Raw genomic sequence first — 23,568 nt, 5'->3', positions numbered from 1 at the left:
TGTTTCTGTGTGTGTCAACAAAAAATCTACGTAACATATCTTCAACGGTCTACTTTTATTATTTGCGTTGACCTTTGATTGTAGTTAGCGAAACTCACTCTATACTGAGACACAAGTGGAGTCTTGGGTCCTACCACATTATGATGATACACAGATGTTTCTCACTTTCCAACTTGAGTATATCAAGCATTGCATTCTCATAGGCAGAGCGAGTTGAACATGACTCTCCCATTTACGAACACACTCCAAGACATTGCGGTGAGGCTAGACCGCAAATGAATGATAGGCGAAAGCTACAACTGAGCTCTGGGACTAAAAATATATCCCTTTCATGAAAGAACAACAAAGGCATCTTCAACTTTCATCTCGTAGTCAGTAATAAAGACTTGAGCTCGAATTGACAATAGACAAAGGATATACCGTGTTTTTCCGGCCGTTTGCGTGAGCATACATGATCGGTTGACAACGGTTAACTACGTTCCGCCAGCTTCAGATCACGGCGTGATAAGATTGATTCCTCAAATGGACAAAGGGCAACAGCACAGCCGAACCATCAAAACACGGCTTGCGAATAACGGCTTCGGTGAACTATCTAGTTCTGTGTCTAAGCGCCGGGGGCTGACCGTGCCTCTCTCCCGCATTTGGCCCCGCCAAACTTTCAGCAGTCACGCCTACAATAATAATGACATCGTAAGGGGCGGAGAGTTCCTCCACCACCAACGCCCTTTGACCCCCATTTTCTAAGGCCGGTCAGCTGCATCCGCTATGGACGTTTCTGCCTTGCGATTAATCATCGTGTTCGTCCCTTCGGATGACGCCGAATCGTTGCCTGAGCTCCTTGTCAATAATTGGCGTCGGGTGGTTCGCAGACGTGAAGAGGGTGTGATTGGACGTTGGCGTTGCTCACATTGGGGCTGAAAGCTCAGCCATTTGCCAAAAATGGTATTAGGTACGGCGTGGATACAGTTGGAGCTAAGAGGGGCAGTAATACTTTAGTGAAGATGTTCCCGTAATAATTTAATTTTTTTTATCTATTAATTCAGATCAATTGCACGCAGTATTGAATCGATCTGTTGTGTACCGTTTATCGCGGACTTTCAGCAGTATCGCAACCCATTTTACAAGTTCAACGACCTATCCGATATCTTATAGGAGAACAGTGTAGAAGACGAACCACTTCGGTACCAACTTGAGGCGTTCGCCCTTGCATCCAAACAGAAAAATGGTCCACTACGAGAAGGAGCCGCTTTTGGAGGCAGAGACTGAGAGCCTAGGACCAATATGCCGCAGGCATAGGAGACATGCAATTGCCAGGACAGAAGTTTCGAAACGGGTGTTCGCGGCACTCGGTGGTGCAGTCTTTGTCGGTCTCTGCTTGCTGTATGCAGGAGGCTCTTTTGAAAGCATACAGCACCCTTCTTCAAGACCTGTGAAAGGGCCTCAAACGACTCCAAACGACCACCTGGAACCCCTCTCGAACTATACATGCATTCCTGGGCAGTCATGTTGGCCATCCACAAAACAATGGAGCTCATTCAACCAAAGCATACACGGCAACTTGAAGCTCACCGTTCCATGGGCAGCGCCGTGCTATTCGGAGACAGGAAAGGGAGAATGCCATGATATAAGCAAGAGCTACATGGACGGCATGTCCAGGACAAAACAGTACGGTTCCATGGAGTTCCTAGATTGGGAGACGTGCGGTCTATCGAGTTGCTTGCTCAATTCTTTTGCGCCATCCTCTCCGGTATCCGGCGAATGCTCACTGGGTCGATTATCTACATACTACGTCGAGGCACACAATGCTGAAGACATCAGCAGAACGTTGGACTTTGTGCGAGAGCACGGTATTCGTGTCTCGATAAAGAACACGGGGCATGACTACTTTGGGCGTAGTAACGCAGCGAATTCGCTGGCAATCTGGACACACAACATGAAAGATGCGAAGTATCACAAAACATTCCAACCCAAAGGATGCAAATCGAAATACGAGAATGTGGGAGAGATTGGCGCAGGAGTCCAAGCACAAGAGGCCTGGGAGTTCTTTGACCCACTTGGTATGCTTGTGACAGTGGGCGCGGTTGGATCAGTCGGTCTCGCTGGAGGCTTTGGACAAGGAGGCGGCCATGGGCCTTTGGGACCTACTTGGGGTTTGATGGTCGACAACGCCATCGAATTCGACGTCGTCACTGCGGATGGCGTATATCGAACGATCAACGAGTGCACCGACCCCGATCTCTTCTGGGCTATGAGAGGTGGAGGAGGCGGAACCTTCGCTGTTCTGGTCTCTTACAAGTTCCAGCTCCACAAAGCTGTGCCTCTCAACGTCTACAGCTTCCAAGCTCATTTCCCAATGCCGGAGGGCGAGCTCGATATCACCAAATCAGCAGTACACAAGGATATCATTCGAGCGCTCGCCAATGACCAACTCGCGTTTGCCTCCAACGGGATAGCAGGATACAATTTCATCCTTCCAGACCATATGGTATCTCTCCAAATTGTACCCAGCTCAGATCCAGATCTCATCAAGAAGGTCACTTCCAATTGGCATCAATTCCTCTCGTCCTACCCTGGTCTCAACATTACGGATAACACATACTACAAGTTCGACAAATTCGCCGAGTGGCATGAGTTCACCGAAGCTCCCGAGATAGCTCGGAACGGCCCCGTTGGCCTCGGGCTCTCTGAATCCGGCAGATTTATTCCAAAGTCGCTCTTCGATTCCGAGAGTGAGATCGAGAGTGTCGTGAACGCAGTCGTGACAGCAATGCAGCTCTCCTACTCGAACAATGGAGGAGGAAGCGCTCAACTTTACCTGACCGGGCCTGTCAATCAACCCGACAACAGCAAGACTGGCGTTAATCCGGCTTGGAGAGACGCAATGTGGGAGGTGATCATGGGTGGTATCTGGACAACCAATACGCCACTCGAAGAACGCACACGAATCCAAAATACCATCTCAGCGTCCATCCAGCCATTCAAGGCTCTGACACCTGAAGGAGGATGTTACCTGAATGAGGGCGACTGGACAGAGGAGAACTGGCAACAAACATTCTTTGGCAGCAATTATGGAAAGCTTTTGGCTATCAAGAAGAGATACGACCCGTCAGGGCTGTTCAACTGTTGGAAGTGTGTCGGGTGGACGGGATACAGCGAGTAAGTTTGATCAATGCTTCCATCTTTGGGGTATACATAACTAACGTGATATAGCCCGATGTATTCATGCTATGCTCAAACGATGAAGACACCTCTTCCAACCATACCTCTCGGACCGGTCAGCTAGGCAGTGTAGGAGAGCACTTGAGGCGTGAAAAATATATACATGAGCGCTGGCGACTCAGGATGTATTCTGGTTATTTGGTGCATTGGCGTTGTAAGGTCAGGGGCACGATGCTATTCTAATGTTTTCTGTGAGGATTTTTGTTCCTCTTGATGTACCGATGCTTTATTGTACTATAGTGTCTGGCGATATTTAATGTTCTTTGGAATGGCTACAAGCTGATCAACTCATAAATCAATTGGCCAAATAGCTAATCAGAGTCAACTTACCCCAATTTCATCCAAGACTACTACTTTGTGACGGCTATGCTAATTGAGAGGACATGGCTGCTAGCTGGGTATAATACCAATAACACAAAACTCTCAGAAACATTGCAACTTACATTCTGGCCCTTCGGATTGCATGTCAAAGTTGACCAGTGTGTAGAAGTACAAATATGTGTTCGGTAAGGATTTGGGGTAAGATTCCGATGGCCCGAGGGGTACGCCTCCGCTACTTTCCACACCCAACCATGAACATGCCCGATTAGGCAGTTTGAATGAATTGGAGGTCCCGACCCGTACTTGACCGTACCGAATGTTCCTATGGGGTCTTTAACAATCATACGATACTTAGCAGACAAGGCGTTCGTAAATATTGATAACAACAATAATTTTATCAGTATGGCTATACTTAAGACCATCGAATAATTCAGTCCCGTAGGTTTATACTGCCAGATCAATTCAACCCGATGTCGCCTTGAAGTCCTTCCAGAGCTCTCCATTCAGTATCGGTACTCTCCCAACGAACGCGTGCCTCGGGCAAGTATGATCCCCCACAATGACACGGGTATGTGCAAAGTAATAAGATTCTTCATCTCCGTTGTTTTCTTTTGTTCGCCCACGGCCGCGAAGTAAGAAAAGCAAAAAGGACTCCGACCTTCGCCGAAAGTCTCTCCACTTCTATTGGTGGTGAGACAGAAAGAGGTCGCGCCTGTCGTCACTCTGCCCCTCGGCGGACCCCACCAAAACTTCTCAGTCCAGACCCACTCAACAACATTCATTCCCCTTGACACGATATACCTACTCCACGACTGCCCTCATCTTCCTATTTCCATTATTGCACGCATCTACCTATACCCCTTCTCTGACTAATTATCAGAATCAAACCGTCACCATGGCACGCAAATTCTTCGTCGGTGGTAACTTCAAGATGTACGTTCAGCCTGCGCAAATAAGCACAACAATAGAACTCATGAGCTGACGATCAAACCATTGCAAAGGAATGGCAACATCAAGTCCATCAAGGAAATCATTGCCAACATCAACGAGGCCAAACTCGATTCTAACACCGGTATGTTTCAAAGCTAGCCGTGCCGCGATGGACGCAAACAAATTGCAAAGAACACAAGGCTGATCTTCAAACCAGAGGTCGTCATCGCTCCTCCTTGCCTCTACCTTCTCCTCGCCCGTGAGCACCTTCGCGAGGGTATCGAGGTCGCTGCCCAGAACGTCTTCGACAGGCCCAATGGCGCTTTCACTGGTGAGATCTCCACCGACCAGTTGAAGGATACCGGCATTACCTGGGCCATCTTGGGACACTCCGAGAGGCGAGTTATCCTCCAGGAGACCGACGAATTCGTCGCAAGCAAGACCAAGGCAGCCATTGACGGTGGACTTGGTGTCATTCTCTGCATTGGAGAGAGCTTGGAGCAGCGCGAGGCTGGCAAGACCATCGAGGTTGTCACCAAGCAGCTCAAGGCTGTTGCAGACAAGGTCAAGGACTGGTCCAAGATCGTCATTGCCTACGAGCCTATCTGGTAAGCTCCTGTCCCATTGATATTTCCAACATTCTCTGACTCTTCGTAGGGCCATTGGTACTGGCAAGGTTGCCACCACTGAGCAGGCCCAGGAGGTCCATGCTGCCATCCGTGAGTGGCTCAAGAAGGAGGTCTCCACCGAGGCCTCGGACAACACCCGTATCCTGTACGGAGGAAGTGTCACTGAGAAGAACTCCTGCGATCTCGCCACGCAGCCCGATATCGATGGTTTCCTCGTTGGCGGTGCTAGCTTGAAGCCTGCTTTCGTTGATATCATCAACTCCAACTCCAGCAAAGCTTGAATGCATGGTCTGACCACCAAGCTATAGAGCCAGTTGGATATAAAATAAGAATAGGCTATAATTGGGCCAAAGGGTCCCTGATGATACCTTCGCGTCACCTTTGATGATCAAAATATGCAGTCAATGAAAATGTAAAATGATGATTCGAAGCAAGTCCGCTTCTTTTGATATCTCATGACATTATACAAGTAATCACACATGTGCTGTACATGCGACCTGATATGCGCCTATAATGCTAATACACAACCCAAGTTCCTCCTCATATATTTTGTACATACGCTCTGCCCAGTAGCGTGGTATAGTCCCTCCGTTCTCCATGTTCCATCCTAGCGCTTATATATTGATCTTCGATCCGTGGAAAGGACTCCAGATTCCTCTCACGCTCTCATTCAAACTCGTTACTGGCTTCGTGACCTTCTTCAATTTGTCTCCGCTGGCATCCCTCAGCAGTAATGCCTTCTCTTTGACTTCATGATTCGTCATGTTCCGCACGCAGATAGCTTTCTGGCGGCCATTGATGTAGTGGCCGACAATTACCGGGTGCTTGTTCGGTCTTGGAGACACAGAGATTTCGATTTGTGGATTGCGCGCGGCGAAGGCAGGGAGCGATGATTTTATGAAAGCGTTCATGCCGCGTGATGAGCCGGCCCAGTCGCAGTAATGGAAGTCGAGCTTTTTGCATTGTAGGATGAAGGCACCGACGCCATTCTGTTTCCGGTCAGCATATTAAAGCAAAAGAAGAAGTAGAATTGAGACTTACTCGGGCCTTAGCCACTGTGTTGATGGCTGAAACAGGCATATTGCAACGGGATGTTGGGTGGACTGCTTCAATTGATGATATGTTCGACGTTCGTAAGTTTTCGAGATTGGCGCTATCACGTGTTAGGCAACGAGCGCCAAGATCCCAGAAACGGGAAGGAGCATTGGTTCTCCTTGAAAGAACATTCCCCGTCCTCAAGAAACACCAGACTTGCCACCTTTCATCGTCACTCCCTTCCTCCCTCTTTTAATTTTCCGTTTCCTTTCATTCGACTCTGATTGCACCTCGGCGCATAGCCGTGGGGACATCACTTCATCATGACGGACAAACTCCCGCCTATGCTACTCAGCCTTTTCGCGCCGCGACCACCTTTGCGATGGGTTGAGCCTAGCGACCACGCGCCCGAGAAACGACAGACTCCCAACATCGGCGGCATCGGCCAGTATATGCAGGCCTTGAGGGATTACAAGGATAATGATGGCTACGTGCCTACAGACAGTTGGCTCCAGAAGCGCGACCGCAAGAAACTAGAGAAGAAGGAGAAACAGGAAAAACTGCTTACCGAAGGCGTCCTCGAGTGTATGCGACATTACTCGGTTGCGCAATTTTGATGATCTTGATTCTGACTTTTGACACAGACAAACCCGCCGAAGACCCCAAGGTCCAGGGCGATGCCTTCAAGACATTGTTCGTGTCGCGTTTGGCTTACGGCGTGACCTCTGACGACCTCGAGCGCGAATTTGGTCGTTATGGTCCGATTGAAAGGATCCGAATCGTCGAAGACATCACGCAGCCTAGCGATGCACCCCTCAAGAAGCGCAAGCGCGGCTATGCCTTCATCGTCTACGAGCGCGAAAAGGATATGAAAGCCGCCTACAAGGAGACCGACGGTATCAAGATCAAAGATCGGCGTGTCCTCGTCGATGTGGAGCGCGGTCGCACTGTTAGCGGCTGGCGCCCACGTCGATTTGGCGGTGGACTTGGTGGAAGGAATTACACCAAGGCTGGACCTGCTCGCGGTCCCTCAGGCCCTGGGGGCTTTGGTCCTCCTTCTGGACCTGGGGGCGGCTTTGGAAGTCGCGGAGGCTTTGGAGGGGGAGGCTTCCGTGGCGGTCGTGGCGGTTTCGGGGGCGATCGAGGTGGTTTCCGTGGCGGCGGCTTTGGTGGTCCTCGAGGCGGTGGTTTCGGTGGAGGCGGTGGTGGTGGAAGGTCGGGCATTGGATACCAGTCAAATGGTTTCGCGCCCGATGGTGCCCCTTCGGGACCTCGTGGCGGCGGTCGGGGCGGCTATGGAGGCGGTGGTGGCGGCGGTGGCCGTCATGGCGACGATAGACGTGGTTACGGCGATCGAAGCGGTGGTTCCAGTGGAGCCAACAACGAACCACTCGGCAACAGAGACCGTGGAAGCTATCGTGGTGACCGAGACCGCGACCGAGATCGCGACCGCGACGGTGGGTATGGCGGCCGGGATGACCATGGCTCACGCAAACGTGGCTACGAAGGCGACAATTACGACGATCCGAGGACACGACGGAGATACTGAGCTTCATCGAGCGGCTCGGAATCTTCTCCAATTGGGTTTGTCAAAGGTACTTTCAATTACACCGACTTGTTCTCCTAAGCCTCTTCGCCAGTCAGGGTAAGCCACTCAGCGTCAAACTCTATGGCAGCGCATTGCAAAGGGTAAGGGACAATATTTTGTCACTGAATACCTGAATCGACCATGTAGGCTTTGGCTTTGTTCCTCGACGACAGCATCCCCTTTACCTCCGGTTTCTTATCACCACCACCACTTTCCTTTGGAAGGCTTCACCCTTCCCTCCAACATACATGCGAGCCTTCACGACTCTTGCGACCAGTGCTTTTCGAAACAGAGTATGAAATGGGTATCTGGGCTGCGAATGGGGGGAAGGGTAGGGCAAAGGTGACTTTCATTTTCTGTGTTATTACATATTCCATGGGTTTCTTTTTCTGGTTTATTGGTAGGTATGTAAGTATGCATGGCCACATAGCTGGTGCTTTAGGTAAGATCAAAAGGTAAGGAGTGATATCCTTCTTAGTGATCTTACCGTGATGCTTGCGTGTTCTATCTTGGTACAGATTTCTATCACAGCTTCGTATGCATCCTTTTCAAAAAGTCCTACCATTTTGGCTCCAGCACATCAGAAGATTTGTCTGGTAAGGTGATCGGTTTCAACCATGTAACGATATCTCAGCATAGGCGATATGCATGTAAATAGTTAATAGCTATCATTTCGAATCATCCTCCTTCATGACTTAACATGGTGATATTCCTAGATGATTCAATCACCCCTCGGAACTGGATGCACGCATTTCATTTCCGAGCTACTACTAGCCGCTTACCCCACCTCTGAACTACCTCCACCATCAACAAACCTCATCCCTCGTCCACTATAAAGACCTACCCCAACTCCATACCTCCAAGCCTCCATTTCTCCAAACCCTCTACAAAGCCCCCAATCCCTTCCATAATGCCACCACCACCAACAGTCCACGGGCTCTCCGTGACCCCCCTAACCCAATGCACCCACTGGCACTCTCCGCTCGACATAATCGCCATAAAGCACTTCTGTTGTCAGAAGTTCTACGCTTGTATCAGCTGTCACGACGCGCTTGAGTCGCATGCTTCTGCCCCATGGCCGAAGGAAGTGTACGAGAAGGACGCGAGTAATGAAGGAGGGCAGGGTGCTGTGTTATGTGGGAAGTGTAAGCATGTGCTTGGTGTGAGCGAGTACCTGGGGTGTGGGAGCCAGTGTACGAAGTGTGGGAGTGGGTTCAATCCGGGGTGTAAGTTGCATTGGGGGTTGTATTTTGAGGTTGATGGAACGGAGGGAGGTGGTTGCAAGATTTGAGGGGGTTAGGGGGCGAGTATGTGCATCAACGTTTTGAAAAGGAGCGCATGGATAACGGTTGACGTGAATGATATTTTATAACAAGATGGTAAGTTGAAAATTTTTACATATTTTTGGTTTCCCCTTTTCATCAAATAACGCCGGTATGCATGCGCTGCGCATGTTGTAAATGCCTTAGTCGGTCGCGTACATGATTCCTTTATACCAAGTCTTCTGCTATGTACTGCATGTACATATGGTTCTACTCATCAGCGTCGTTCTGCTCGTCTCCCTCCTCCTTCTTCTCCTTCCACTCCTTTTCTAGAGACTTGACCTTCTCGACTCCCTTCTTGTTTCCGACCTTCACTTCCCAGTCTCTCCAGCGCTTGAACACAGTCGCCGCTCGCTTCTTCTTCATCTTCTGCTTGCTCATCCGCTCGAACAGATCACGGACGTTATTCTCGCTGCCGTGGCTGAGCTCAAGACTCAGATACGTGTCCCAGAGATCACCTTTCTTTGGCCATGTGTCGACAAGGCCCTCGAAGATGGTACGACCACGCTCAGCATCGCCGTTGGGGGACTTGAATTCAAGAGCAGCGAACTTGGTCGTCAAGTAGCGGTGCTCTGAAGTGGGGACGGACTGCGTGGCACGAGGCAGAAGTGCGCGAGCGCGAGCCGGTGATGGCGGCTGTAGGGTTGAGAAAAGGAATGATGCGAATGAGAGCCAGAAGGATGTGGTAGGCGTGAAGGACTTATTCTTCATCATGGATTGATATAGCTCATCTGCTTTCTGTTGCATTTGTCAGTTAAATACGTTCATGGAATATTAGGGACATTGGGAGGAGCTTACATCAAGCTTTCCAGAAGAAATGTAGATCTTGATCATGCGTTCATGTATCTCGCGGTCGTCGTTGTTCTGGCGGGCCTCTTTGAATGTCTCTTCGACAGTGTCATCGCTGCTGTGCTCGTTCTCGAGATGCAAGAGGGCAGTCCAGATGTCAAGTCGCTCTTTCTCTTCCCGAGTATTCATCGTTGCCAGTGCTCGCCTTGCGATTTGGCGTGCCTTGTCGATCTCGTTAAGTTCACGCTGGAAGACCATGTATCGGACCCAGAGCTCGGCGCTGTTAGGTTGACCAAGCAGGAGACGCTCATAGTCAGCGACTGATTGGGGCCCATATGCATCTAGATCGCCTGTTCGGTCTTCTTTGATGGTTGCCTTCTTGCTCTTTTTCTTCTTCTTGGTGCCCTCGTCGTCAGAAGATGCAGCAGCGGCCGCATTAGGCTCGTCGAAATCCAAAGTGGCGCCAGTCCAGTCGAATCCCGAAGTGCTTAAGCCAGCTCCTGCAGTCAAAGCGGAGGTTTCTGGAACTTCATCGTCGTTGTCGCTTTCGGATTCGGCATCTGCGGCAATATCTTCTTCGTCGCTCTCAGCATCCTTCACACTGCGCATTTCGATATCCTCGTCATCCAAGTCTTCGCTGTCCGATGCATCCTCATCATCCTCATCGCCACTTCCCATCTCCTCGTCAGAATCCTCTTCGTTCTCCTCTCTCACGTACGAGTACTTGAGGCCAAAGCTAATTCTTCTCTTTCCGGTGTCTACTGATAAGATCTTGGCCTTCACAACATCTCCTTCCTTGTAAAGAGACTTGACATCGCTCACTCTCTTATCAGCAAGCTCAGAAACATGGCATAAACCACTGACATTCTGTGAGTTATCGACAACGAGGAAAACACCGTAGTCCTGAACCTTTCGGACCTTGGCAGTAACGATCTGTCCGGCAGTCATGTCACTGAACTCAAGCAGTTGAGCAAAGTTGCCCTCCACAATCGACTTCTTAAGAGACATCTGAGGAGTACGGAGGTCGGGTCCGGCGGCAATGATCTTGCCCTGAACCAATTCATCAATCTGGAAACCTGACTTCCAGTCTTTGATGTAAGAGTCGGAGAGGTTGGCAATCTTGACGAATGCATCGACATGAGGACCAAGACGTACGAAAACACCATTGTCAGCGAAGCGCTTGATGAAACCGCGAACGACTTGCTGCACCTTCAATTCCGATTTATCCTTGATTTCAACATCCTTGATGGGAAGTGAGGAGCTGAGCACCCTCGAGGGGCGAGCGGACAGTCCAAGCTTCTTGTTCGGCAGGTCAACTTCAGTGACACAGACACGAATGACCTCTCCCGGTTTGTGATCAGTTGGCTTTGCTAGATCGTAATCGTCGGCGAGATGTTCCTGGTAGATAGGGCCAGCAATATTCTCATTGATTTGCACGATGATTGATGAGCCAGTAACTTTGGTGACTCGTGCGGGCAGAATAAGTCCAGGCTTCATATCTTTCAATGTCGACGACTTTGCCGACACAGATGTTGCGGTAAGATCCAAACGGCCTGCAGCCGTGTCGACTGCTTTGACTCGGACCTTTAGCGCAGATCCCAGTGGGAAATTAGCCTCTACATCGGAGAGTAACGAGAGGTCATCGGAAAGATCCAGGAATGCGATGCGTCCTCTGACGTTAGCAGAGATGTTTACCCAAACATAGCGGTCGGCAATGTTGTTGATGAAAGCGATATGCGATGAGCCGCTCTTGATCTTCTCTAGGGCCAAAACATCGTGCTTGCTCTTCAATTCTGCCTTCTTCGCTGTAAGCTCGAAGATGGGTACCTTGCCTTGTCGATGCGTGATTGGAAGGAATCGGTGGTTTCTAGCATCATGAGCACCGAGAACCTGGGCAGATATGATGTCGTTCGCCTTGAATTGGGCCAGGGGTCGTTTTTTGTCTTTAATTTCATCCCAGTTGTTAAACAACTCGGCCACAGAGATACGGCCTTGGACATTATCCGACACCTGGACGTTAACCTGAGTGTCTTTCACGGACTTGACTCGGACGTTGAGCGATGTTCCAAACTGAAGATCAGTCGTAGATTTGACCTTATCGTCGACGGCATTGACGGTTGCCTCTCCAGTCACCTCCGGCGTGGTGAAATTTGCTGCAGGATCAGTCTCCGACCTCATAGAGAGCCAGAATCGTGCTTGCCCAACGTCTACATGAGTAACTCTGGCAGTGATTGATTGATCTCGTCGGAGGCCAAAGTTGACAGTAGTTCTCATCTCGTCTGGGATCTGGGAAGAGAAGAGTAGGCCGACCACACCCCCAGCGAATTCAACGAAGACTTGGTTTGGTAGAATGCCACGCACGAAACCATGCACGACCTGTCCTGTCTGGATATCCTGGAACTTCGTGATAAGGGTAGTGGACTGTGCTGCTTTTCGGAGGCTTGGTTTGTTGGATAAGGTAACAGTGCGTGACTTATCATGTTTATCCAACACTACCACGTCTTCGATAGGTCCACCAACACGAACCTTCGCCATTGTGGCCTTATCCTTCTTTTCTGATCCATCTGTAAGCTGACCAATCCTCAATACTCCCTTCACTCCATGGCCAAGATCGGCAGTTATTGACTCATCGGATTTCTCAATGACTGTGCCACGCACAATATCGCCAGTGGTCAGGGACCTGAAGAGGGCATCCTTTTCAGGATCAACAGCATCAGGATCTTTGCAGGATACCAACATCCGTTCTGCCTTTGGATCAATCGATATCACACGGACATTTACCACACTGCCCTTCTTGAACTGTTTAGTGGCATCTTCGATGTATGCCTCGCTCATCTCGGCAGCTGGGAGCCAAGCTGTGACATCCCCGTAAAATCGAACGATCGCTCCGCCTTGCTGCACATCTACTAATGTTCCTACACCCTTGTCTCCCACAGAAATGGCAGAATAATCAGTCCAGGGCTCAATGTCCGAGTTAACAAGAGACTTCTTCAAAGTCAGTTGGACATTGCGTTTCTCGTAGTCGATAGAGAGAACTCTCGCCGTAACGGAGGCTCCTTCTCTAAACTTGCGCTCAGGATGCTGTAGTCGGACATCGGCAAGATGTATCTCAGGGACTAGGCCCGTGATATTTTCGGCGAGATTTACAAGTAGATTGGTGAATCCCCTCCGGTCGTTAATGATCTTGTGGACCTTTCCTTTCACAACCTGACCAACTTTGATATCCTGGACGCGGAGGAACGGCTGTTCGAGTACTTTGGTCTCTAGAGATAGTTGGAAAACGGCATCCAGGGAGTTATACCCCAAAATTCGTGCTCGGTGCTTAGCTCCCAACTTGAAAGGACCAGAGTCGTCAGAGAGAACTTCGATTTTACCGTCCGTCAGTCTCGATATGTGAGCAAATGCCGACACATCTCTGATACCAATATCAAAATAAACACCGGATCGAGGCTCAACCTTGATAACCTTCGCCTCTTCGATAAAAGAAGAGAGTGGCGCTAATGTGAGCGGGTCTTTCTTTTCCTTCGGCTTTCCAGATAGGCAAGGGGCCAAAGCAACGATGTGATCGAGCATTGAAATGCCCACTTTTTTGGGATCGGCACCTGGGAATGTGCAGATAATTCTTGCTTTTGCCCTCGAGCCAATCTTGTATTTCTCACTCACATCATCCCCTTTGAAGGCCGATCCGGAATGTATGACATCTGCAGTCGCGTCGAGGCTTCCCATGATCTTGCCGGTGACAGTTGTTGCGGTGGAATCAGTAACAAGTAGATCTACAGCGGTACCAGGAAGGAAAACGTCGATCGTTGGAGCTTCAGATACGTGGTTGAGCTTCTTCAGGTTGCCAAATTTCTGGTGATCGGACGACAACTTAATGATTCGGCCATTCGAAGATGTTCCAGAGACATAGCAGAGGAACACAGATCCCTCCTGAACCTTGGAAAAATCCATCTTGGGGTCAAGCTCGCTTTTAGCTAGGAAGCCGCTCAATTTCGGGTCATCCACTCCCATGTCCATGATGAGGCCGTGATCTTCTTTGCTTCGTACGGATGCTTGAAGAGCAGTGTTGGCGACAATGCTTGATTTCTCGATGCCGCCGTTGACAAGGCTGGGCTGGACGGATAACTCGATCCTCTTCTTTGTCGATCCCTCTGCGACACTGTCATCGCCAGTTGCGGTTACGCGAGCGCGGAGGTATTGTCCAACATAGAACATATCCTCGAGATTCAATTCATCTGAGTCTTCAGAGTCACTACCACCTTCGTCGGTTGGTTCTTCTTCAGCGATCAACTTCTCAATCTTTTCGTTCATCTTGTCAGATATGGCGGTGAGGGGAACGTAACCGACGAGGTTGTTAGGCAGGGCAAGAACTATATCTCTCGAGGTGATTTCGGCGACCTGACCGAGTACCATGGTGCCTTGTGCGAGTCTCTGGTAACTGTTAGCGTGCGATAGCATAGTTCTCGTTCAACATTGCGCACCTTGAAACTAAGACTTTCAACTTTGATTATCTTCTCTACATCCTCGTCATTGTCATTCTTCTTCCCCTTCTTTGACTTCTTCTTCTTCTTCGATGCCTTTGGTGCATCCTCCATGTCGACATCGAAATCCGACTCTGCGCCGTCCGAGTCGCCAGCGCCGGAGGGCTTGAGACCGGCCTGTTCGAAAAGCACATCCTGATTTGCCTTGACCTGAATTTGTTTGTGCTCCAATGGTGTCAGCACGCTTGCGCCACCTCTCGGGAATGACTTTTCCTCCTCATTGAAGACCGATTTCTGAGCAATGCTAGAGGACTTAGAGTTGGCAGGCTTTGCGTTGTCGGCAGCAGCATCGGATGTCCGGCGTCTTTTGGAAGACCTGTCGGTTGTTGATATTTTTTCCTTCTTCGCAGGGGCGTTTCCACCCTCTGCTTTTCGTTTTATGGGTGCCATTGCGACTGTGGAGGGGTGTTTGCGCAAAGCACGAGACGCATACAACAATTTTTCCAGAACTTTTGGGTAGAGCTGCTTCAAGGAAAAAAAAGTGGGGGCGGTGGTTGTTGATTCTCCGTCCGCCGACGTCTAGTCTACTTCTGGTGGTCGTGGTGTTGCTGTGGACATCTTCCCAAACTCGGACTAAAGTGTCCCTGGTGCCAAGCCACTTTGCGCGAAGAATCGCGACTGTCGCGTCGCGATCGAGGGGCCTGTGCATAGCTCCAACCTCTCCCAGCTTGATCTATGCTTTTGCCTCCGCTTGTCATCTCTGCTGTTGGTTCTTCGTCGTCTTTCTCCTCTCTACAAAGGCCTAATTGTTATATCACTGTCTGTGTAACGTCCTTGAGCCATGTCTTCTCCTCTTCCTACCGGCGAATGCCACTACAACCCGTTATCAGAGATGCCTTTTGCATTGTCGTCATCACCACCACCTGCACCAACTATGGGCTCAAGAAAGATGAAGAAACCGCCGCCCATCACTCCAAAACGCTTCACCCGATTCTTTACTCCTCGAAACACCAAGTCAGGGTCTTCATCAACTCTCGGGAGATCAGGACGCCAGCTCCAGGAAATCACACAATCCGCTATAAACCGTCGGAATGCCACTCGCCGGACAACACCTCGGAAGACGGTAAATTTTGCAGATGCAATGGAGGATACACAACCTCAAACTCCTGAATCGAATAGTCGAAAACGCAAAGGACCCTATCTATCCCCAGAAACCTCCCCAGCACAATCGTCACCTTCCAAACGTTGCCGATACGTTACTCCACCCCCTTTCACCATTCTCCAGGATGAGCAACCTATTTTCGATGAAGCTCCCGTATTCCCTGCACCAATTCGACGATTAAAGAGCTTGGGAGGCACATCACGGATATTGCAGCGATCGTTTGGTGGTATCTCGAGCGTAGGCCGAGGCTACGTCCAGGATCATTGTGCTTCTTGGCAAGATCACACGGCCAACTTTTATAGTGGCTCTGACGACTATCACCAACTCTCTCAAGGTGCTCCACCATTCTGTACCGCGAGCTGCAATACAAATTTCATGGTTGCGGTAGGAGATGAAGATGGCTGGGTTCATTTGCTTGACGCAGAGGATACCGCTTCCTCGGATTTTACCAAGTCTCACCTCTCATTCCGGGCACATTCTAACGCCATCATGGACATCCAATTTTCTTCCGACGATATGTACCTCGCCACAGGATCGGGAGACCAAACTGCTCAGATATTGGATGCGCGTACGCAACAGTGCGTGAGCGTACTCGCAAAACATAAATCGTCCGTGAAACAAGTTCGCTTCCAACCTGGAGAGGATAATATCGTAGCCACTTCTAGTAGAGATGGCGCGGTCCATATATGGGATCTCAGATGTAGTGGTGGAACAAACGTGCACTCTGCGTGGGGTCCTGACGCCCCTTACGCCAGCTCTATCCGGACTTTCACCTCAGCTCATGCTGATAGCGCTTATGGGCACATGAGCTCAATGGCATCCATGAAAGGGTCAAGAGAGATGTCAGGGAAGAGCGAGGCGGTCAATCGTCGATCTGATATCTCAGTCACAGCCCTGTCCTTCCTTCCAGAAGGCCGGAAGCATTTGCTTTTGACTGCATCAGATGCATCCACAAGTATTAAACTGTGGGACATTCGAGGCCGCTACTCATTACGCGGTCCTGCTTTGCCTGTATCAACAACTTCTCAGCCTAAATCACACAACAAACACCGACACTATGCTGTCAATTCGCTCACACTAAACGGTGATGCAACAAGACTGTATGCACTCAGTAAAGATAACACAGTCTATGCATATTCAATGAGCCATCTCATTCTTGGGGTCGCCCCTGAACTGTCCCTGCAATCTTCCAGTCAAAGATTTGGCGCCGTTGGTCAGGAAGGTCTTGGTCCCATTTATGGTTTCCGACACCGAAATTTTCATGCAGGATCATTCTACGTAAAGGCTTCTCTTCGCAAAGCTCAAGGCGACCGATCCGAACTTCTGGCTGTGGGAAGCACAGATGGCTGTCCCGTTTTGTTCCCCACCGATGAAAGGCTGCTCAAGCGTGATCCACAACAACATGACGAAGAGGAAGATGAACTTCCTCAACTCTCATCTGTCAATACCTCTCAGTTGCATTCATCACGCAGCGTTAGTACTAGCAGCCGATTCCCAAGTCTTCTGGAAGACACTATTCCTATCTATGAACATGGCACGCCCCTCATTCGTGGCCACAACGCTGAAGTCACGAGTGTTTCCTGGTTAAGAAACGGGGCTTTAGTCTCCGTTGGCGATGATTGTACAGTGCGGAGGTGGAAAGAAGGTCGACAAGCGCGTGACTTGAGGCTGAAAGGCGAGACGGAAGGGCGTAGGTGGCAGGCTGGATGGGCGGACGTAGAAGGTGACTATGACGAAGACGACGAATGATTCATTTTTGGCATTATCAGCGACTGGAGCGAGCAATATACCTCGGCGTTATCATTCATGCATATATTTTAGTTCAGCATGGCATTAGGATTGCATTGCATAAGTACAAAGCGGGCAAGCATGGGCTATTGAGCTCCTTTATATCAATACATTATTCATCTCCAAAAACTCTCCTTGTGTCTATAGCAGTGACGAGGCAATGTCCGTCTGTTTGAAGGGCCCAACTGTAACACAGCGACTACAGTCGACAGCATAGAAGACTAAAGCAGAACGTTAAGGGTCGATTAAAAATATTAAAGTATTTGAAGAGAGGCTCAGGTGCTAAGGCTGGTAGCATGTAAAACCAGTGATCCGCCTCGTTACAGCTGTGCACTGTCGAGATGGGCCGAGAAGCAAAAGTCTAGTTCTCAAATTCTTCGAGTAAGATTTGAGTAGGCGATGCTTGGTTGCTTTCTCATTACGTCAACCTTGGAATGGAATGGGAATGGAAATTGGTTGGCAATCAAGCCCTTCTCGATAAGCCCGACCATACATAATTTGCTACAGAAATTCGCATAGGGCCCTTTCTAGATGCACTCTAGTGCCTTAAATTAGAGATTTTGTACTATGCATACAACAGTCCCATGTTTGGTTTCACATGGTTGTGCATTAAGGCTTCAATTTCGGTGTTGAGTCATCGTGTTGTAATCAGTTGCATCACTTCATTCCATTTTGCTATATCATAGCGAACTAAAAAGCAAATTCACATGGATGTATGTGTCAAACTCAGTGCTGAAGATCATCTGCCTTGCTAAGCTATTGGGGCCTCACAAGTCAGCTCAGTACTTATCAAATGAAATAGCTCTCTACACAGATCTACACATACTTCGATGTCCGGCCTCTCAAGTCTTTTGATCAATCTTTCCCTTTTTTCTTAGCTCTGTTCACAGCCACACAGTACACGCAATAAGCAACATCAAGGTTTTTAGCAGACATCCTTCTTCTTGTCAGTCAACAGGGTTAAAGTGCTACGTCCACGATTCCTTCCCTAACCCTCGGATACGTCCAAAGCACACATTATCCTGTTCCGGTCTCTTGAAGGCCTCCACGGCGACTTGTCACGAAGCCATGACCCACAACACCTTTTCTTTAGGCAATACTTAAAAGCTTACAATTGAGTAGGTCGGGGGATGATAACGTATGAGATGTGTATCTCATATCTTAACTATGTGCACCTATTCAAAATTGTACTTGTTTCTCTCTCTAGTTGCAGTAGTGAACCTTTTTACAGTAGCATTGATTTGTTTGCAATATGTTGAAATAGTTTAATGAACAAGCATGGGAACAAAAGAACAAAGTCAAAGGAGAGCAGGGAAATAATATATGACATGGAATTACTCTGTAACCTAAAATAATGCTAGTTTTAAATGCTAAACTATGCCCCCTAAGAAAGTCTATATAAGAAAGAGACACCATCCAACAATCTTATACAGAAATCTAGGAAGGTACAGAATTTTTAAATGAATATTTACATTTTAAAAATCTAAAATTCAAAGTCGGCTTACATCAAGCCTAAACGTTGTTCCAGAGATGATAGAACTTTACATTTGACAAGTTCCAGGAAGCAAAAAAGAAAAGCGAAAGCAGATACTACATCTAGTAGTTATCCCCCTTTTTTTGATGGAGCTACCAGGACACCTAAAAACACGAATGAATAGGTGGAAACACTTCCAACCTAGAGGTATGAAAATGCAAAAAAAGATGACCGTGCCAGGGGTCGAACCTGGAATCTCTTGATACCACTTTAATCGTAGTCAAGCGCCTTGCCATTGGGCCACACGGCCGAATCAATTGATCGTGTTGTTTGATTGATGAATGATTTTGAAATTGCAAAACACATATCCAGAGTTAAATAAAGTGCTCAATGCATTGTAATTCTTCTGTGCATATTCTACTGTACGGAGTGTTGGTGATGCTTAAGCAGAATTTTTCCACGGCCCCACCCCACCTATGCAGCATGTGGGTGATGTTTGGTGCCCCGCTTCTGTGGCGCCAATTGGAAAGCGTACAACCAATTATTAATCATCTTTTTCACATTCAGTTTGATTCGATTGTAGTCAGAATGCCATTTTCCATTGATTATGGGACTATGTAGCTATGCATTTTATGCTTTTGGGTTCACGAGTCTTTCACGACCTATCCTTCATTTCTCGGAGAGTCTTCATGACCTCCACGGGTTGATCTTTTCCGACTAATGCATGGATGTCAGGATCATTGACACGCATGAAGACATTGTGTTCCTGGAAAATATGTTTAGCGTGGTGAGAGACATGAATTATGCAATGAATATACCTTCTCATCACCGATTGTGAATTTGCCCTGGGTCTCCTTGTTTGCCTGAGAGTACTCATCCAATCTTTTAATGGCATCATTGTTCAATACCTTCTTTGCAAATCTGACATTGCCTTTCGTGTACTCATGGCCGGGATAGACTTTGGTATCGTTGGGTAGAGCAGCAAGGACTTCATTGAGGGCCTTGTTCATCTCCGCTGCATTGCCCTCAAAAAAGCGTCCACAGCCACCGATGAAGAGAGTGTCACCAGTGAAGACGACACGGTCATTGCCATCCTCAAAGAAGTAGCAGATACTGTCTTGAGTGTGGCAGGGAGTGTGGAGTGCGGTGACCTTGATGTTCTCGCCGATCGTGAAAGTAGATTTATGGGGTGGTGTTTCTGTTACTTTGTCGCAGTCTTTGCCACCAATAATGGGTAGTTTGAAATGTTTAAGCTGCAAATATCAACGGACCATCCTTGATACCTCCCAAAGCAAAGTGAACTTACGATTTCGACGTTTCCTCCAGCATGGTCGTGGTGGCTGGCGACCAAGGTTAGTTTTATACAACAACAATGCACCACCAAGAACCTACTGATGAGTATTGATGATCTTGGAAAGTTTAATAGCTCCACTATCCGTCTTTTCCCTCAATACTGGCAGAACTCTGCAAGAGAGGTCAATCAAATCATGTGTTGAATAATCAGAGGGGGCTAGAATTACTCTGGTGGGTTTGCTGGATCAATAATGACAGCGTCTTTTGACTTGTCATCGGTGACAAGGTAGGCATAATTATTGCCCGTTCCTTCCCCTATAGAGCGTTAGATTGTGTGCAAGTAAGCCCATGAAGGTACTCTAACACATGGGAATCGATTGGATATGCATGGCGCGTGTTGGTACGGGCTTTGCAATTAGCTTATGGCTGCGCGAAATGATGCTAGGCCGCAGGCTTACTTTGAAGACAGACTTCGATAGTGACTTGAACGGGTTACGTTTGATGGTAGCTGTGAGTAGGCTCATAAGGAAGATGACGAAGAATATTCGTGTTGTTTTCCTCATGAACATCATTAAGCCGAGGATGACGTTCTACTACTCAACCTCTATCGATAAGACGTCACTCGCTCGGAGTTACGGTGTTGCGTCCGACCCAACCACGTTGCTCGCATTTCAACGACTCACGTTTTGCACAGAGGCGGGTTATTTTGTATCCACTACTGGAATGACTTGTTACATATATGGACGTGGCATTTGTAATTGAATTGTTAGTCTAGGTATTTGCTAAATTATGCTGCAATAAAAATGGCATAGAAAAATGCTATCCGTGTCGGCGATAGAAGGCGCCTAGGATGCTCACGAGATACTCCATTCCATGCGTGTAAGAAACAATAAACGCCGTATAGATGCATCCCGTAATCTCGGTCCATCTTCATACGCTAACCATGGGCAAGCTTGATCTGTTATCATTCGTCCGATTGGATGTGCTACCGGCTGTTCGCATCTTTTGAGGGCTCGGTGATTGCGTTTGAACAGATGACAGCACCTCTTCACGAGTTTCAGTCACCATATCTACACGTGTCTGCTCATCATCTGTTGGCGTTCGTATAGATGGGACTTTGGTAGACCCATCATCGATAGTTTTAGGTGTGTCCGCATCTAATTCGCTGTCACAAGCCACGCTTTCAGGTGGTGGTGTAAGATAGGCACTTCTAGCACCATTGTTCTCCTCGAGACAACGATCCATCTTAGTAAGTTTGGTCGGTGAATCACTAGGCGTAAGATTTGGTGACGCCGGTGGAGAGAGTGGGTGATTCTCAGATATACCTTCGGGTTCTTCAACTTCTGCGGCCGTTTCTATGCTCGATGCAATTGCCTCTGCGTTGGATAGCGCAATGCTTGTCCCTGTCGATTCTTCGGGCAGGCTGACAGGGGCCGAATTTGCTTCTTTGTGACTCGGTAAGGAGCTGACCTCCACATCGATGCGTTCATAGAATAGCATGAAGACGCCACCCTGGTGTAGGGCGGCATCCTCTGAAACTCTGTAAACATTCTCGTCACTAAACCGCCACCACTGCTCGTCAGGCGAGGACTCTATTGGAATTTCGCCATCTGTTGAGACTTCGTTCTTGTAACTTGTGTGTTGACGGAAACACACGTAGTGGCCGTTCCCGTGGCTTCCGAAATGGGTGACCACTGCTCGCAACTTGTACTGGAAAGGTGATAGAGTTTTCGTTTCAGGATCAACGGCTAGTTCTCCGAGCATGGAAACATTGGGATCTTTTGGCCATCGCTCTTCAGCGACATCACTGGGGGTTGGTGACTCGGGCAGTTGACTGCCCAAGCACCAGTGCCCGAGATCCAATACTTGTGGGTACTGCACAGGGGCACTATTCTTCAATTGTGCTCCAGTCATCTCGTCAAATATGCTTCGATTCACATGGAGTACAACAGCCTTTGGAGCCCTTGAAATAACAGCTTGGCGCGACTTCGTAGTCTGACTCCAATTCTTTTTGGCGATGCCACAAGCCTTCAGTGTTTTATCTTCGAAATCTTCTTCATCGAGTGCTTCCTGCACAGCGCGAAGACGCTCTGCAAAGGGAGAATCCGGTACTGGTGCCAATTTGGTCAAGGTGTCGTGCACCTTGAGCAAGGTACATTTGGCGCATTCAACGCCCTCGATGTACTCTAGCTTGGTATACTCGTCTAGGCACTCTCGGACGTCGTAATAATGAGATCTGCCACTTCCTAGGGGAACCGTGATGCAGTTGAACGGGATCATGGACAATCCTTCAGTATATCCACAGTTTATGCACCCAACACGTTGAGCAAGGAGGCCGTCGAGGGGATTGGGCGTGACCTGTGGGGGCTTGGGCGGTACAGAATCCTCCTCTTCAGCCTTAACATCCTCCGGCTCGCCCTCCTCGTTTTCCTCATCCTCCTCTTCTGTGTCGTCCTTTTGTGCTGTTGAAGATAGGCCAGCTAGCCTCTTCACGTTGAGCACCCACGAAGCGCTGGTCTCTCGTTTTTGTGTGGTCGCTTTCTGTACCTCTTTATCCAGCTCATCCAACAATTTCGAGAAATATTCCTGTGCGTCTTGCTGTTGCCAAGTATTCATCGATTTCAGTTTCCCCCGGATCCAAAAGTGTTGACCTCGATGCTCTGGGTTATTAAGATTGTTGATCATATCATAGAGCGCCCCATTAGTAGTCTCCTTGTCAAGGCTGCGGTACTGAGCTGTTGTCTTGTGGAGGTATTCGCGTAAAGAAGGTAGCGAAGCCATGCCTTGAATCACGCTGTTCTGATAACAAGAATTATCCCAGTTGCCCAAACCCGCGGGCACGTCGCTGGTGTAGCTCTTAGAGAGCGCACCGGTGACGCCTCTTACACCTTTTCCGATAAGTCCGTTGCTCAGCCCAAATACACTGCCGAAGACTTTCGCGCTGCCGTTCTGCATATTTGAGTCTTGCGTATCGCCACTAGCAGTTCCGTTACTGCTAGTACTTGAGAAAGTATTTGAGATCGCCGCCATTGCCCAGTGTAGCCACAACCAGACAGGATACCCAAGTATCTCTAGTGTTTTAAAAATGATGAATGCGCCTGTCAAAAGCCCAGCGAGGCATGACCCGATTGTTATATTGGAGAAGTCTCCGGTGAACCATTCACTCGTCCATGGACTACTAGACTGGCGGTTATAACGGTCCCAAAGGTCTTGGTCGCTCATAACTCCAGCCAGGTCTATGTGAATTCTGTAGATTGTCTCGCGGCGATTGTGAAGGGTTGTTTTGTTCGGGAGGGTGGATATAGGATAGAGCGATGCGGTCGTGATATTTCAACGTTCTGGCCAGCGCATACAGGCCGTAGCGAAAAACAGCAAACGGGATAGATCTCCTGGGAATGTATACGACATGGAGATAGACAGGCGCAGGTAATATAACCGTATCGTCGCGATCCGAAAGTGCGCGCAGTGGCGAGGACAGACGTGAGCGATTGGTGGCTCATATGAGGAACGCGGCGACCTATGAACATCTTGGCGTTC

At 48.8% G+C, this 23,568-nt stretch overlaps 10 protein-coding genes and 1 non-coding gene across 11 annotated transcripts; 5 read left to right on the top strand and 6 right to left on the bottom strand.

Annotated features, from left to right (window-relative positions):
• Positions 1-1,084: 1,084 nt before the first annotated feature.
• On the top strand, positions 1,085-3,568 carry BU24DRAFT_426568 (uncharacterized protein). The gene is made up of 2 exons (XM_033529010.1): positions 1,085-3,156; positions 3,211-3,568. The coding sequence occupies exons 1-2, from the start codon at positions 1,223-1,225 to the stop codon at positions 3,281-3,283; spliced, it is 2,007 nt and encodes a 668-aa protein (XP_033379820.1). The 5' UTR covers positions 1,085-1,222; the 3' UTR covers positions 3,284-3,568.
• On the bottom strand, positions 3,443-4,080 carry BU24DRAFT_426567 (uncharacterized protein). Its single transcript, XM_033529009.1, has 2 exons — positions 3,550-4,080; positions 3,443-3,491 (listed from the first exon to the last, which is right to left on the bottom strand). Exon 1 carries the CDS (start codon positions 4,041-4,043, stop codon positions 3,570-3,572), a length of 474 nt encoding a protein of 157 aa, XP_033379819.1. The 5' UTR covers positions 4,044-4,080; the 3' UTR covers positions 3,443-3,491; positions 3,550-3,569.
• A 287-nt stretch (positions 4,081-4,367) lies between these two features.
• Positions 4,368-5,639, top strand: BU24DRAFT_426566 (Triosephosphate isomerase). Its single transcript, XM_033529008.1, has 4 exons — positions 4,368-4,473; positions 4,542-4,612; positions 4,688-5,078; positions 5,128-5,639. Exons 1-4 carry the CDS (start codon positions 4,436-4,438, stop codon positions 5,378-5,380), a joined length of 753 nt encoding a protein of 250 aa, XP_033379818.1. The 5' UTR covers positions 4,368-4,435; the 3' UTR covers positions 5,381-5,639.
• On the bottom strand, positions 5,535-6,396 carry BU24DRAFT_282113 (uncharacterized protein). Its single transcript, XM_033522730.1, has 2 exons — positions 6,141-6,396; positions 5,535-6,088 (listed from the first exon to the last, which is right to left on the bottom strand). Exons 1-2 carry the CDS (start codon positions 6,177-6,179, stop codon positions 5,714-5,716), a joined length of 414 nt encoding a protein of 137 aa, XP_033379817.1. The 5' UTR covers positions 6,180-6,396; the 3' UTR covers positions 5,535-5,713.
• Positions 6,397-6,457: 61 nt separating this feature from the next.
• On the top strand, positions 6,458-7,683 carry BU24DRAFT_466181 (uncharacterized protein; the record flags this gene model as incomplete). Its single annotated transcript, XM_033532338.1, has 2 exons — positions 6,458-6,719; positions 6,779-7,683. 2 exons carry the CDS (start codon positions 6,458-6,460, stop codon positions 7,681-7,683), a joined length of 1,167 nt encoding a protein of 388 aa, XP_033379816.1.
• Positions 7,684-8,437: 754 nt separating this feature from the next.
• Positions 8,438-9,133, top strand: BU24DRAFT_281853 (uncharacterized protein). Its single transcript, XM_033522726.1, has one exon. The coding sequence runs from the start codon at positions 8,633-8,635 to the stop codon at positions 9,011-9,013; it is 381 nt and encodes a 126-aa protein (XP_033379815.1). The 5' UTR covers positions 8,438-8,632; the 3' UTR covers positions 9,014-9,133.
• On the bottom strand, positions 9,104-14,785 carry BU24DRAFT_426562 (nucleic acid-binding protein). The gene is made up of 3 exons (XM_033529007.1): positions 14,315-14,785; positions 9,843-14,264; positions 9,104-9,782 (listed from the first exon to the last, which is right to left on the bottom strand). Exons 1-3 carry the CDS (start codon positions 14,762-14,764, stop codon positions 9,255-9,257), a joined length of 5,400 nt encoding a protein of 1,799 aa, XP_033379814.1. The 5' UTR covers positions 14,765-14,785; the 3' UTR covers positions 9,104-9,254.
• A 179-nt stretch (positions 14,786-14,964) lies between these two features.
• On the top strand, positions 14,965-17,383 carry BU24DRAFT_426561 (Lethal(2)denticleless protein). The gene has a single exon (XM_033529006.1). The coding sequence runs from the start codon at positions 15,156-15,158 to the stop codon at positions 17,223-17,225; it is 2,070 nt and encodes a 689-aa protein (XP_033379813.1). The 5' UTR covers positions 14,965-15,155; the 3' UTR covers positions 17,226-17,383.
• Positions 17,384-18,966: 1,583 nt separating this feature from the next.
• On the bottom strand, positions 18,967-19,048 carry BU24DRAFT_t72. The gene has a single exon. It is a non-coding gene; the product is annotated as a tRNA-Arg (tRNA).
• A 267-nt stretch (positions 19,049-19,315) lies between these two features.
• BU24DRAFT_426559 (hydroxyacylglutathione hydrolase) lies at positions 19,316-20,601 on the bottom strand. Its single transcript, XM_033529005.1, has 7 exons — positions 20,490-20,601; positions 20,396-20,438; positions 20,259-20,346; positions 20,131-20,202; positions 20,045-20,078; positions 19,557-19,991; positions 19,316-19,504 (listed from the first exon to the last, which is right to left on the bottom strand). The coding sequence occupies exons 1-7, from the start codon at positions 20,553-20,555 to the stop codon at positions 19,394-19,396; spliced, it is 849 nt and encodes a 282-aa protein (XP_033379812.1). The 5' UTR covers positions 20,556-20,601; the 3' UTR covers positions 19,316-19,393.
• Positions 20,602-20,761: 160 nt separating this feature from the next.
• On the bottom strand, positions 20,762-23,516 carry BU24DRAFT_426558 (cysteine proteinase). Its single transcript, XM_033529004.1, has one exon. It carries the CDS (start codon positions 23,251-23,253, stop codon positions 20,962-20,964), a length of 2,292 nt encoding a protein of 763 aa, XP_033379811.1. The 5' UTR covers positions 23,254-23,516; the 3' UTR covers positions 20,762-20,961.
• Between the last annotated feature and the right edge of the window lie 52 nt (positions 23,517-23,568).

Source organism: Aaosphaeria arxii (assembly GCF_010015735.1).
Source record: "Aaosphaeria arxii CBS 175.79 unplaced genomic scaffold BU24scaffold_9, whole genome shotgun sequence".
In the NCBI taxonomy this organism is placed as follows: Eukaryota; Fungi; Ascomycota; class Dothideomycetes; order Pleosporales; genus Aaosphaeria; species Aaosphaeria arxii.
This window is presented reverse-complemented; position numbering and strand designations above follow the sequence as displayed.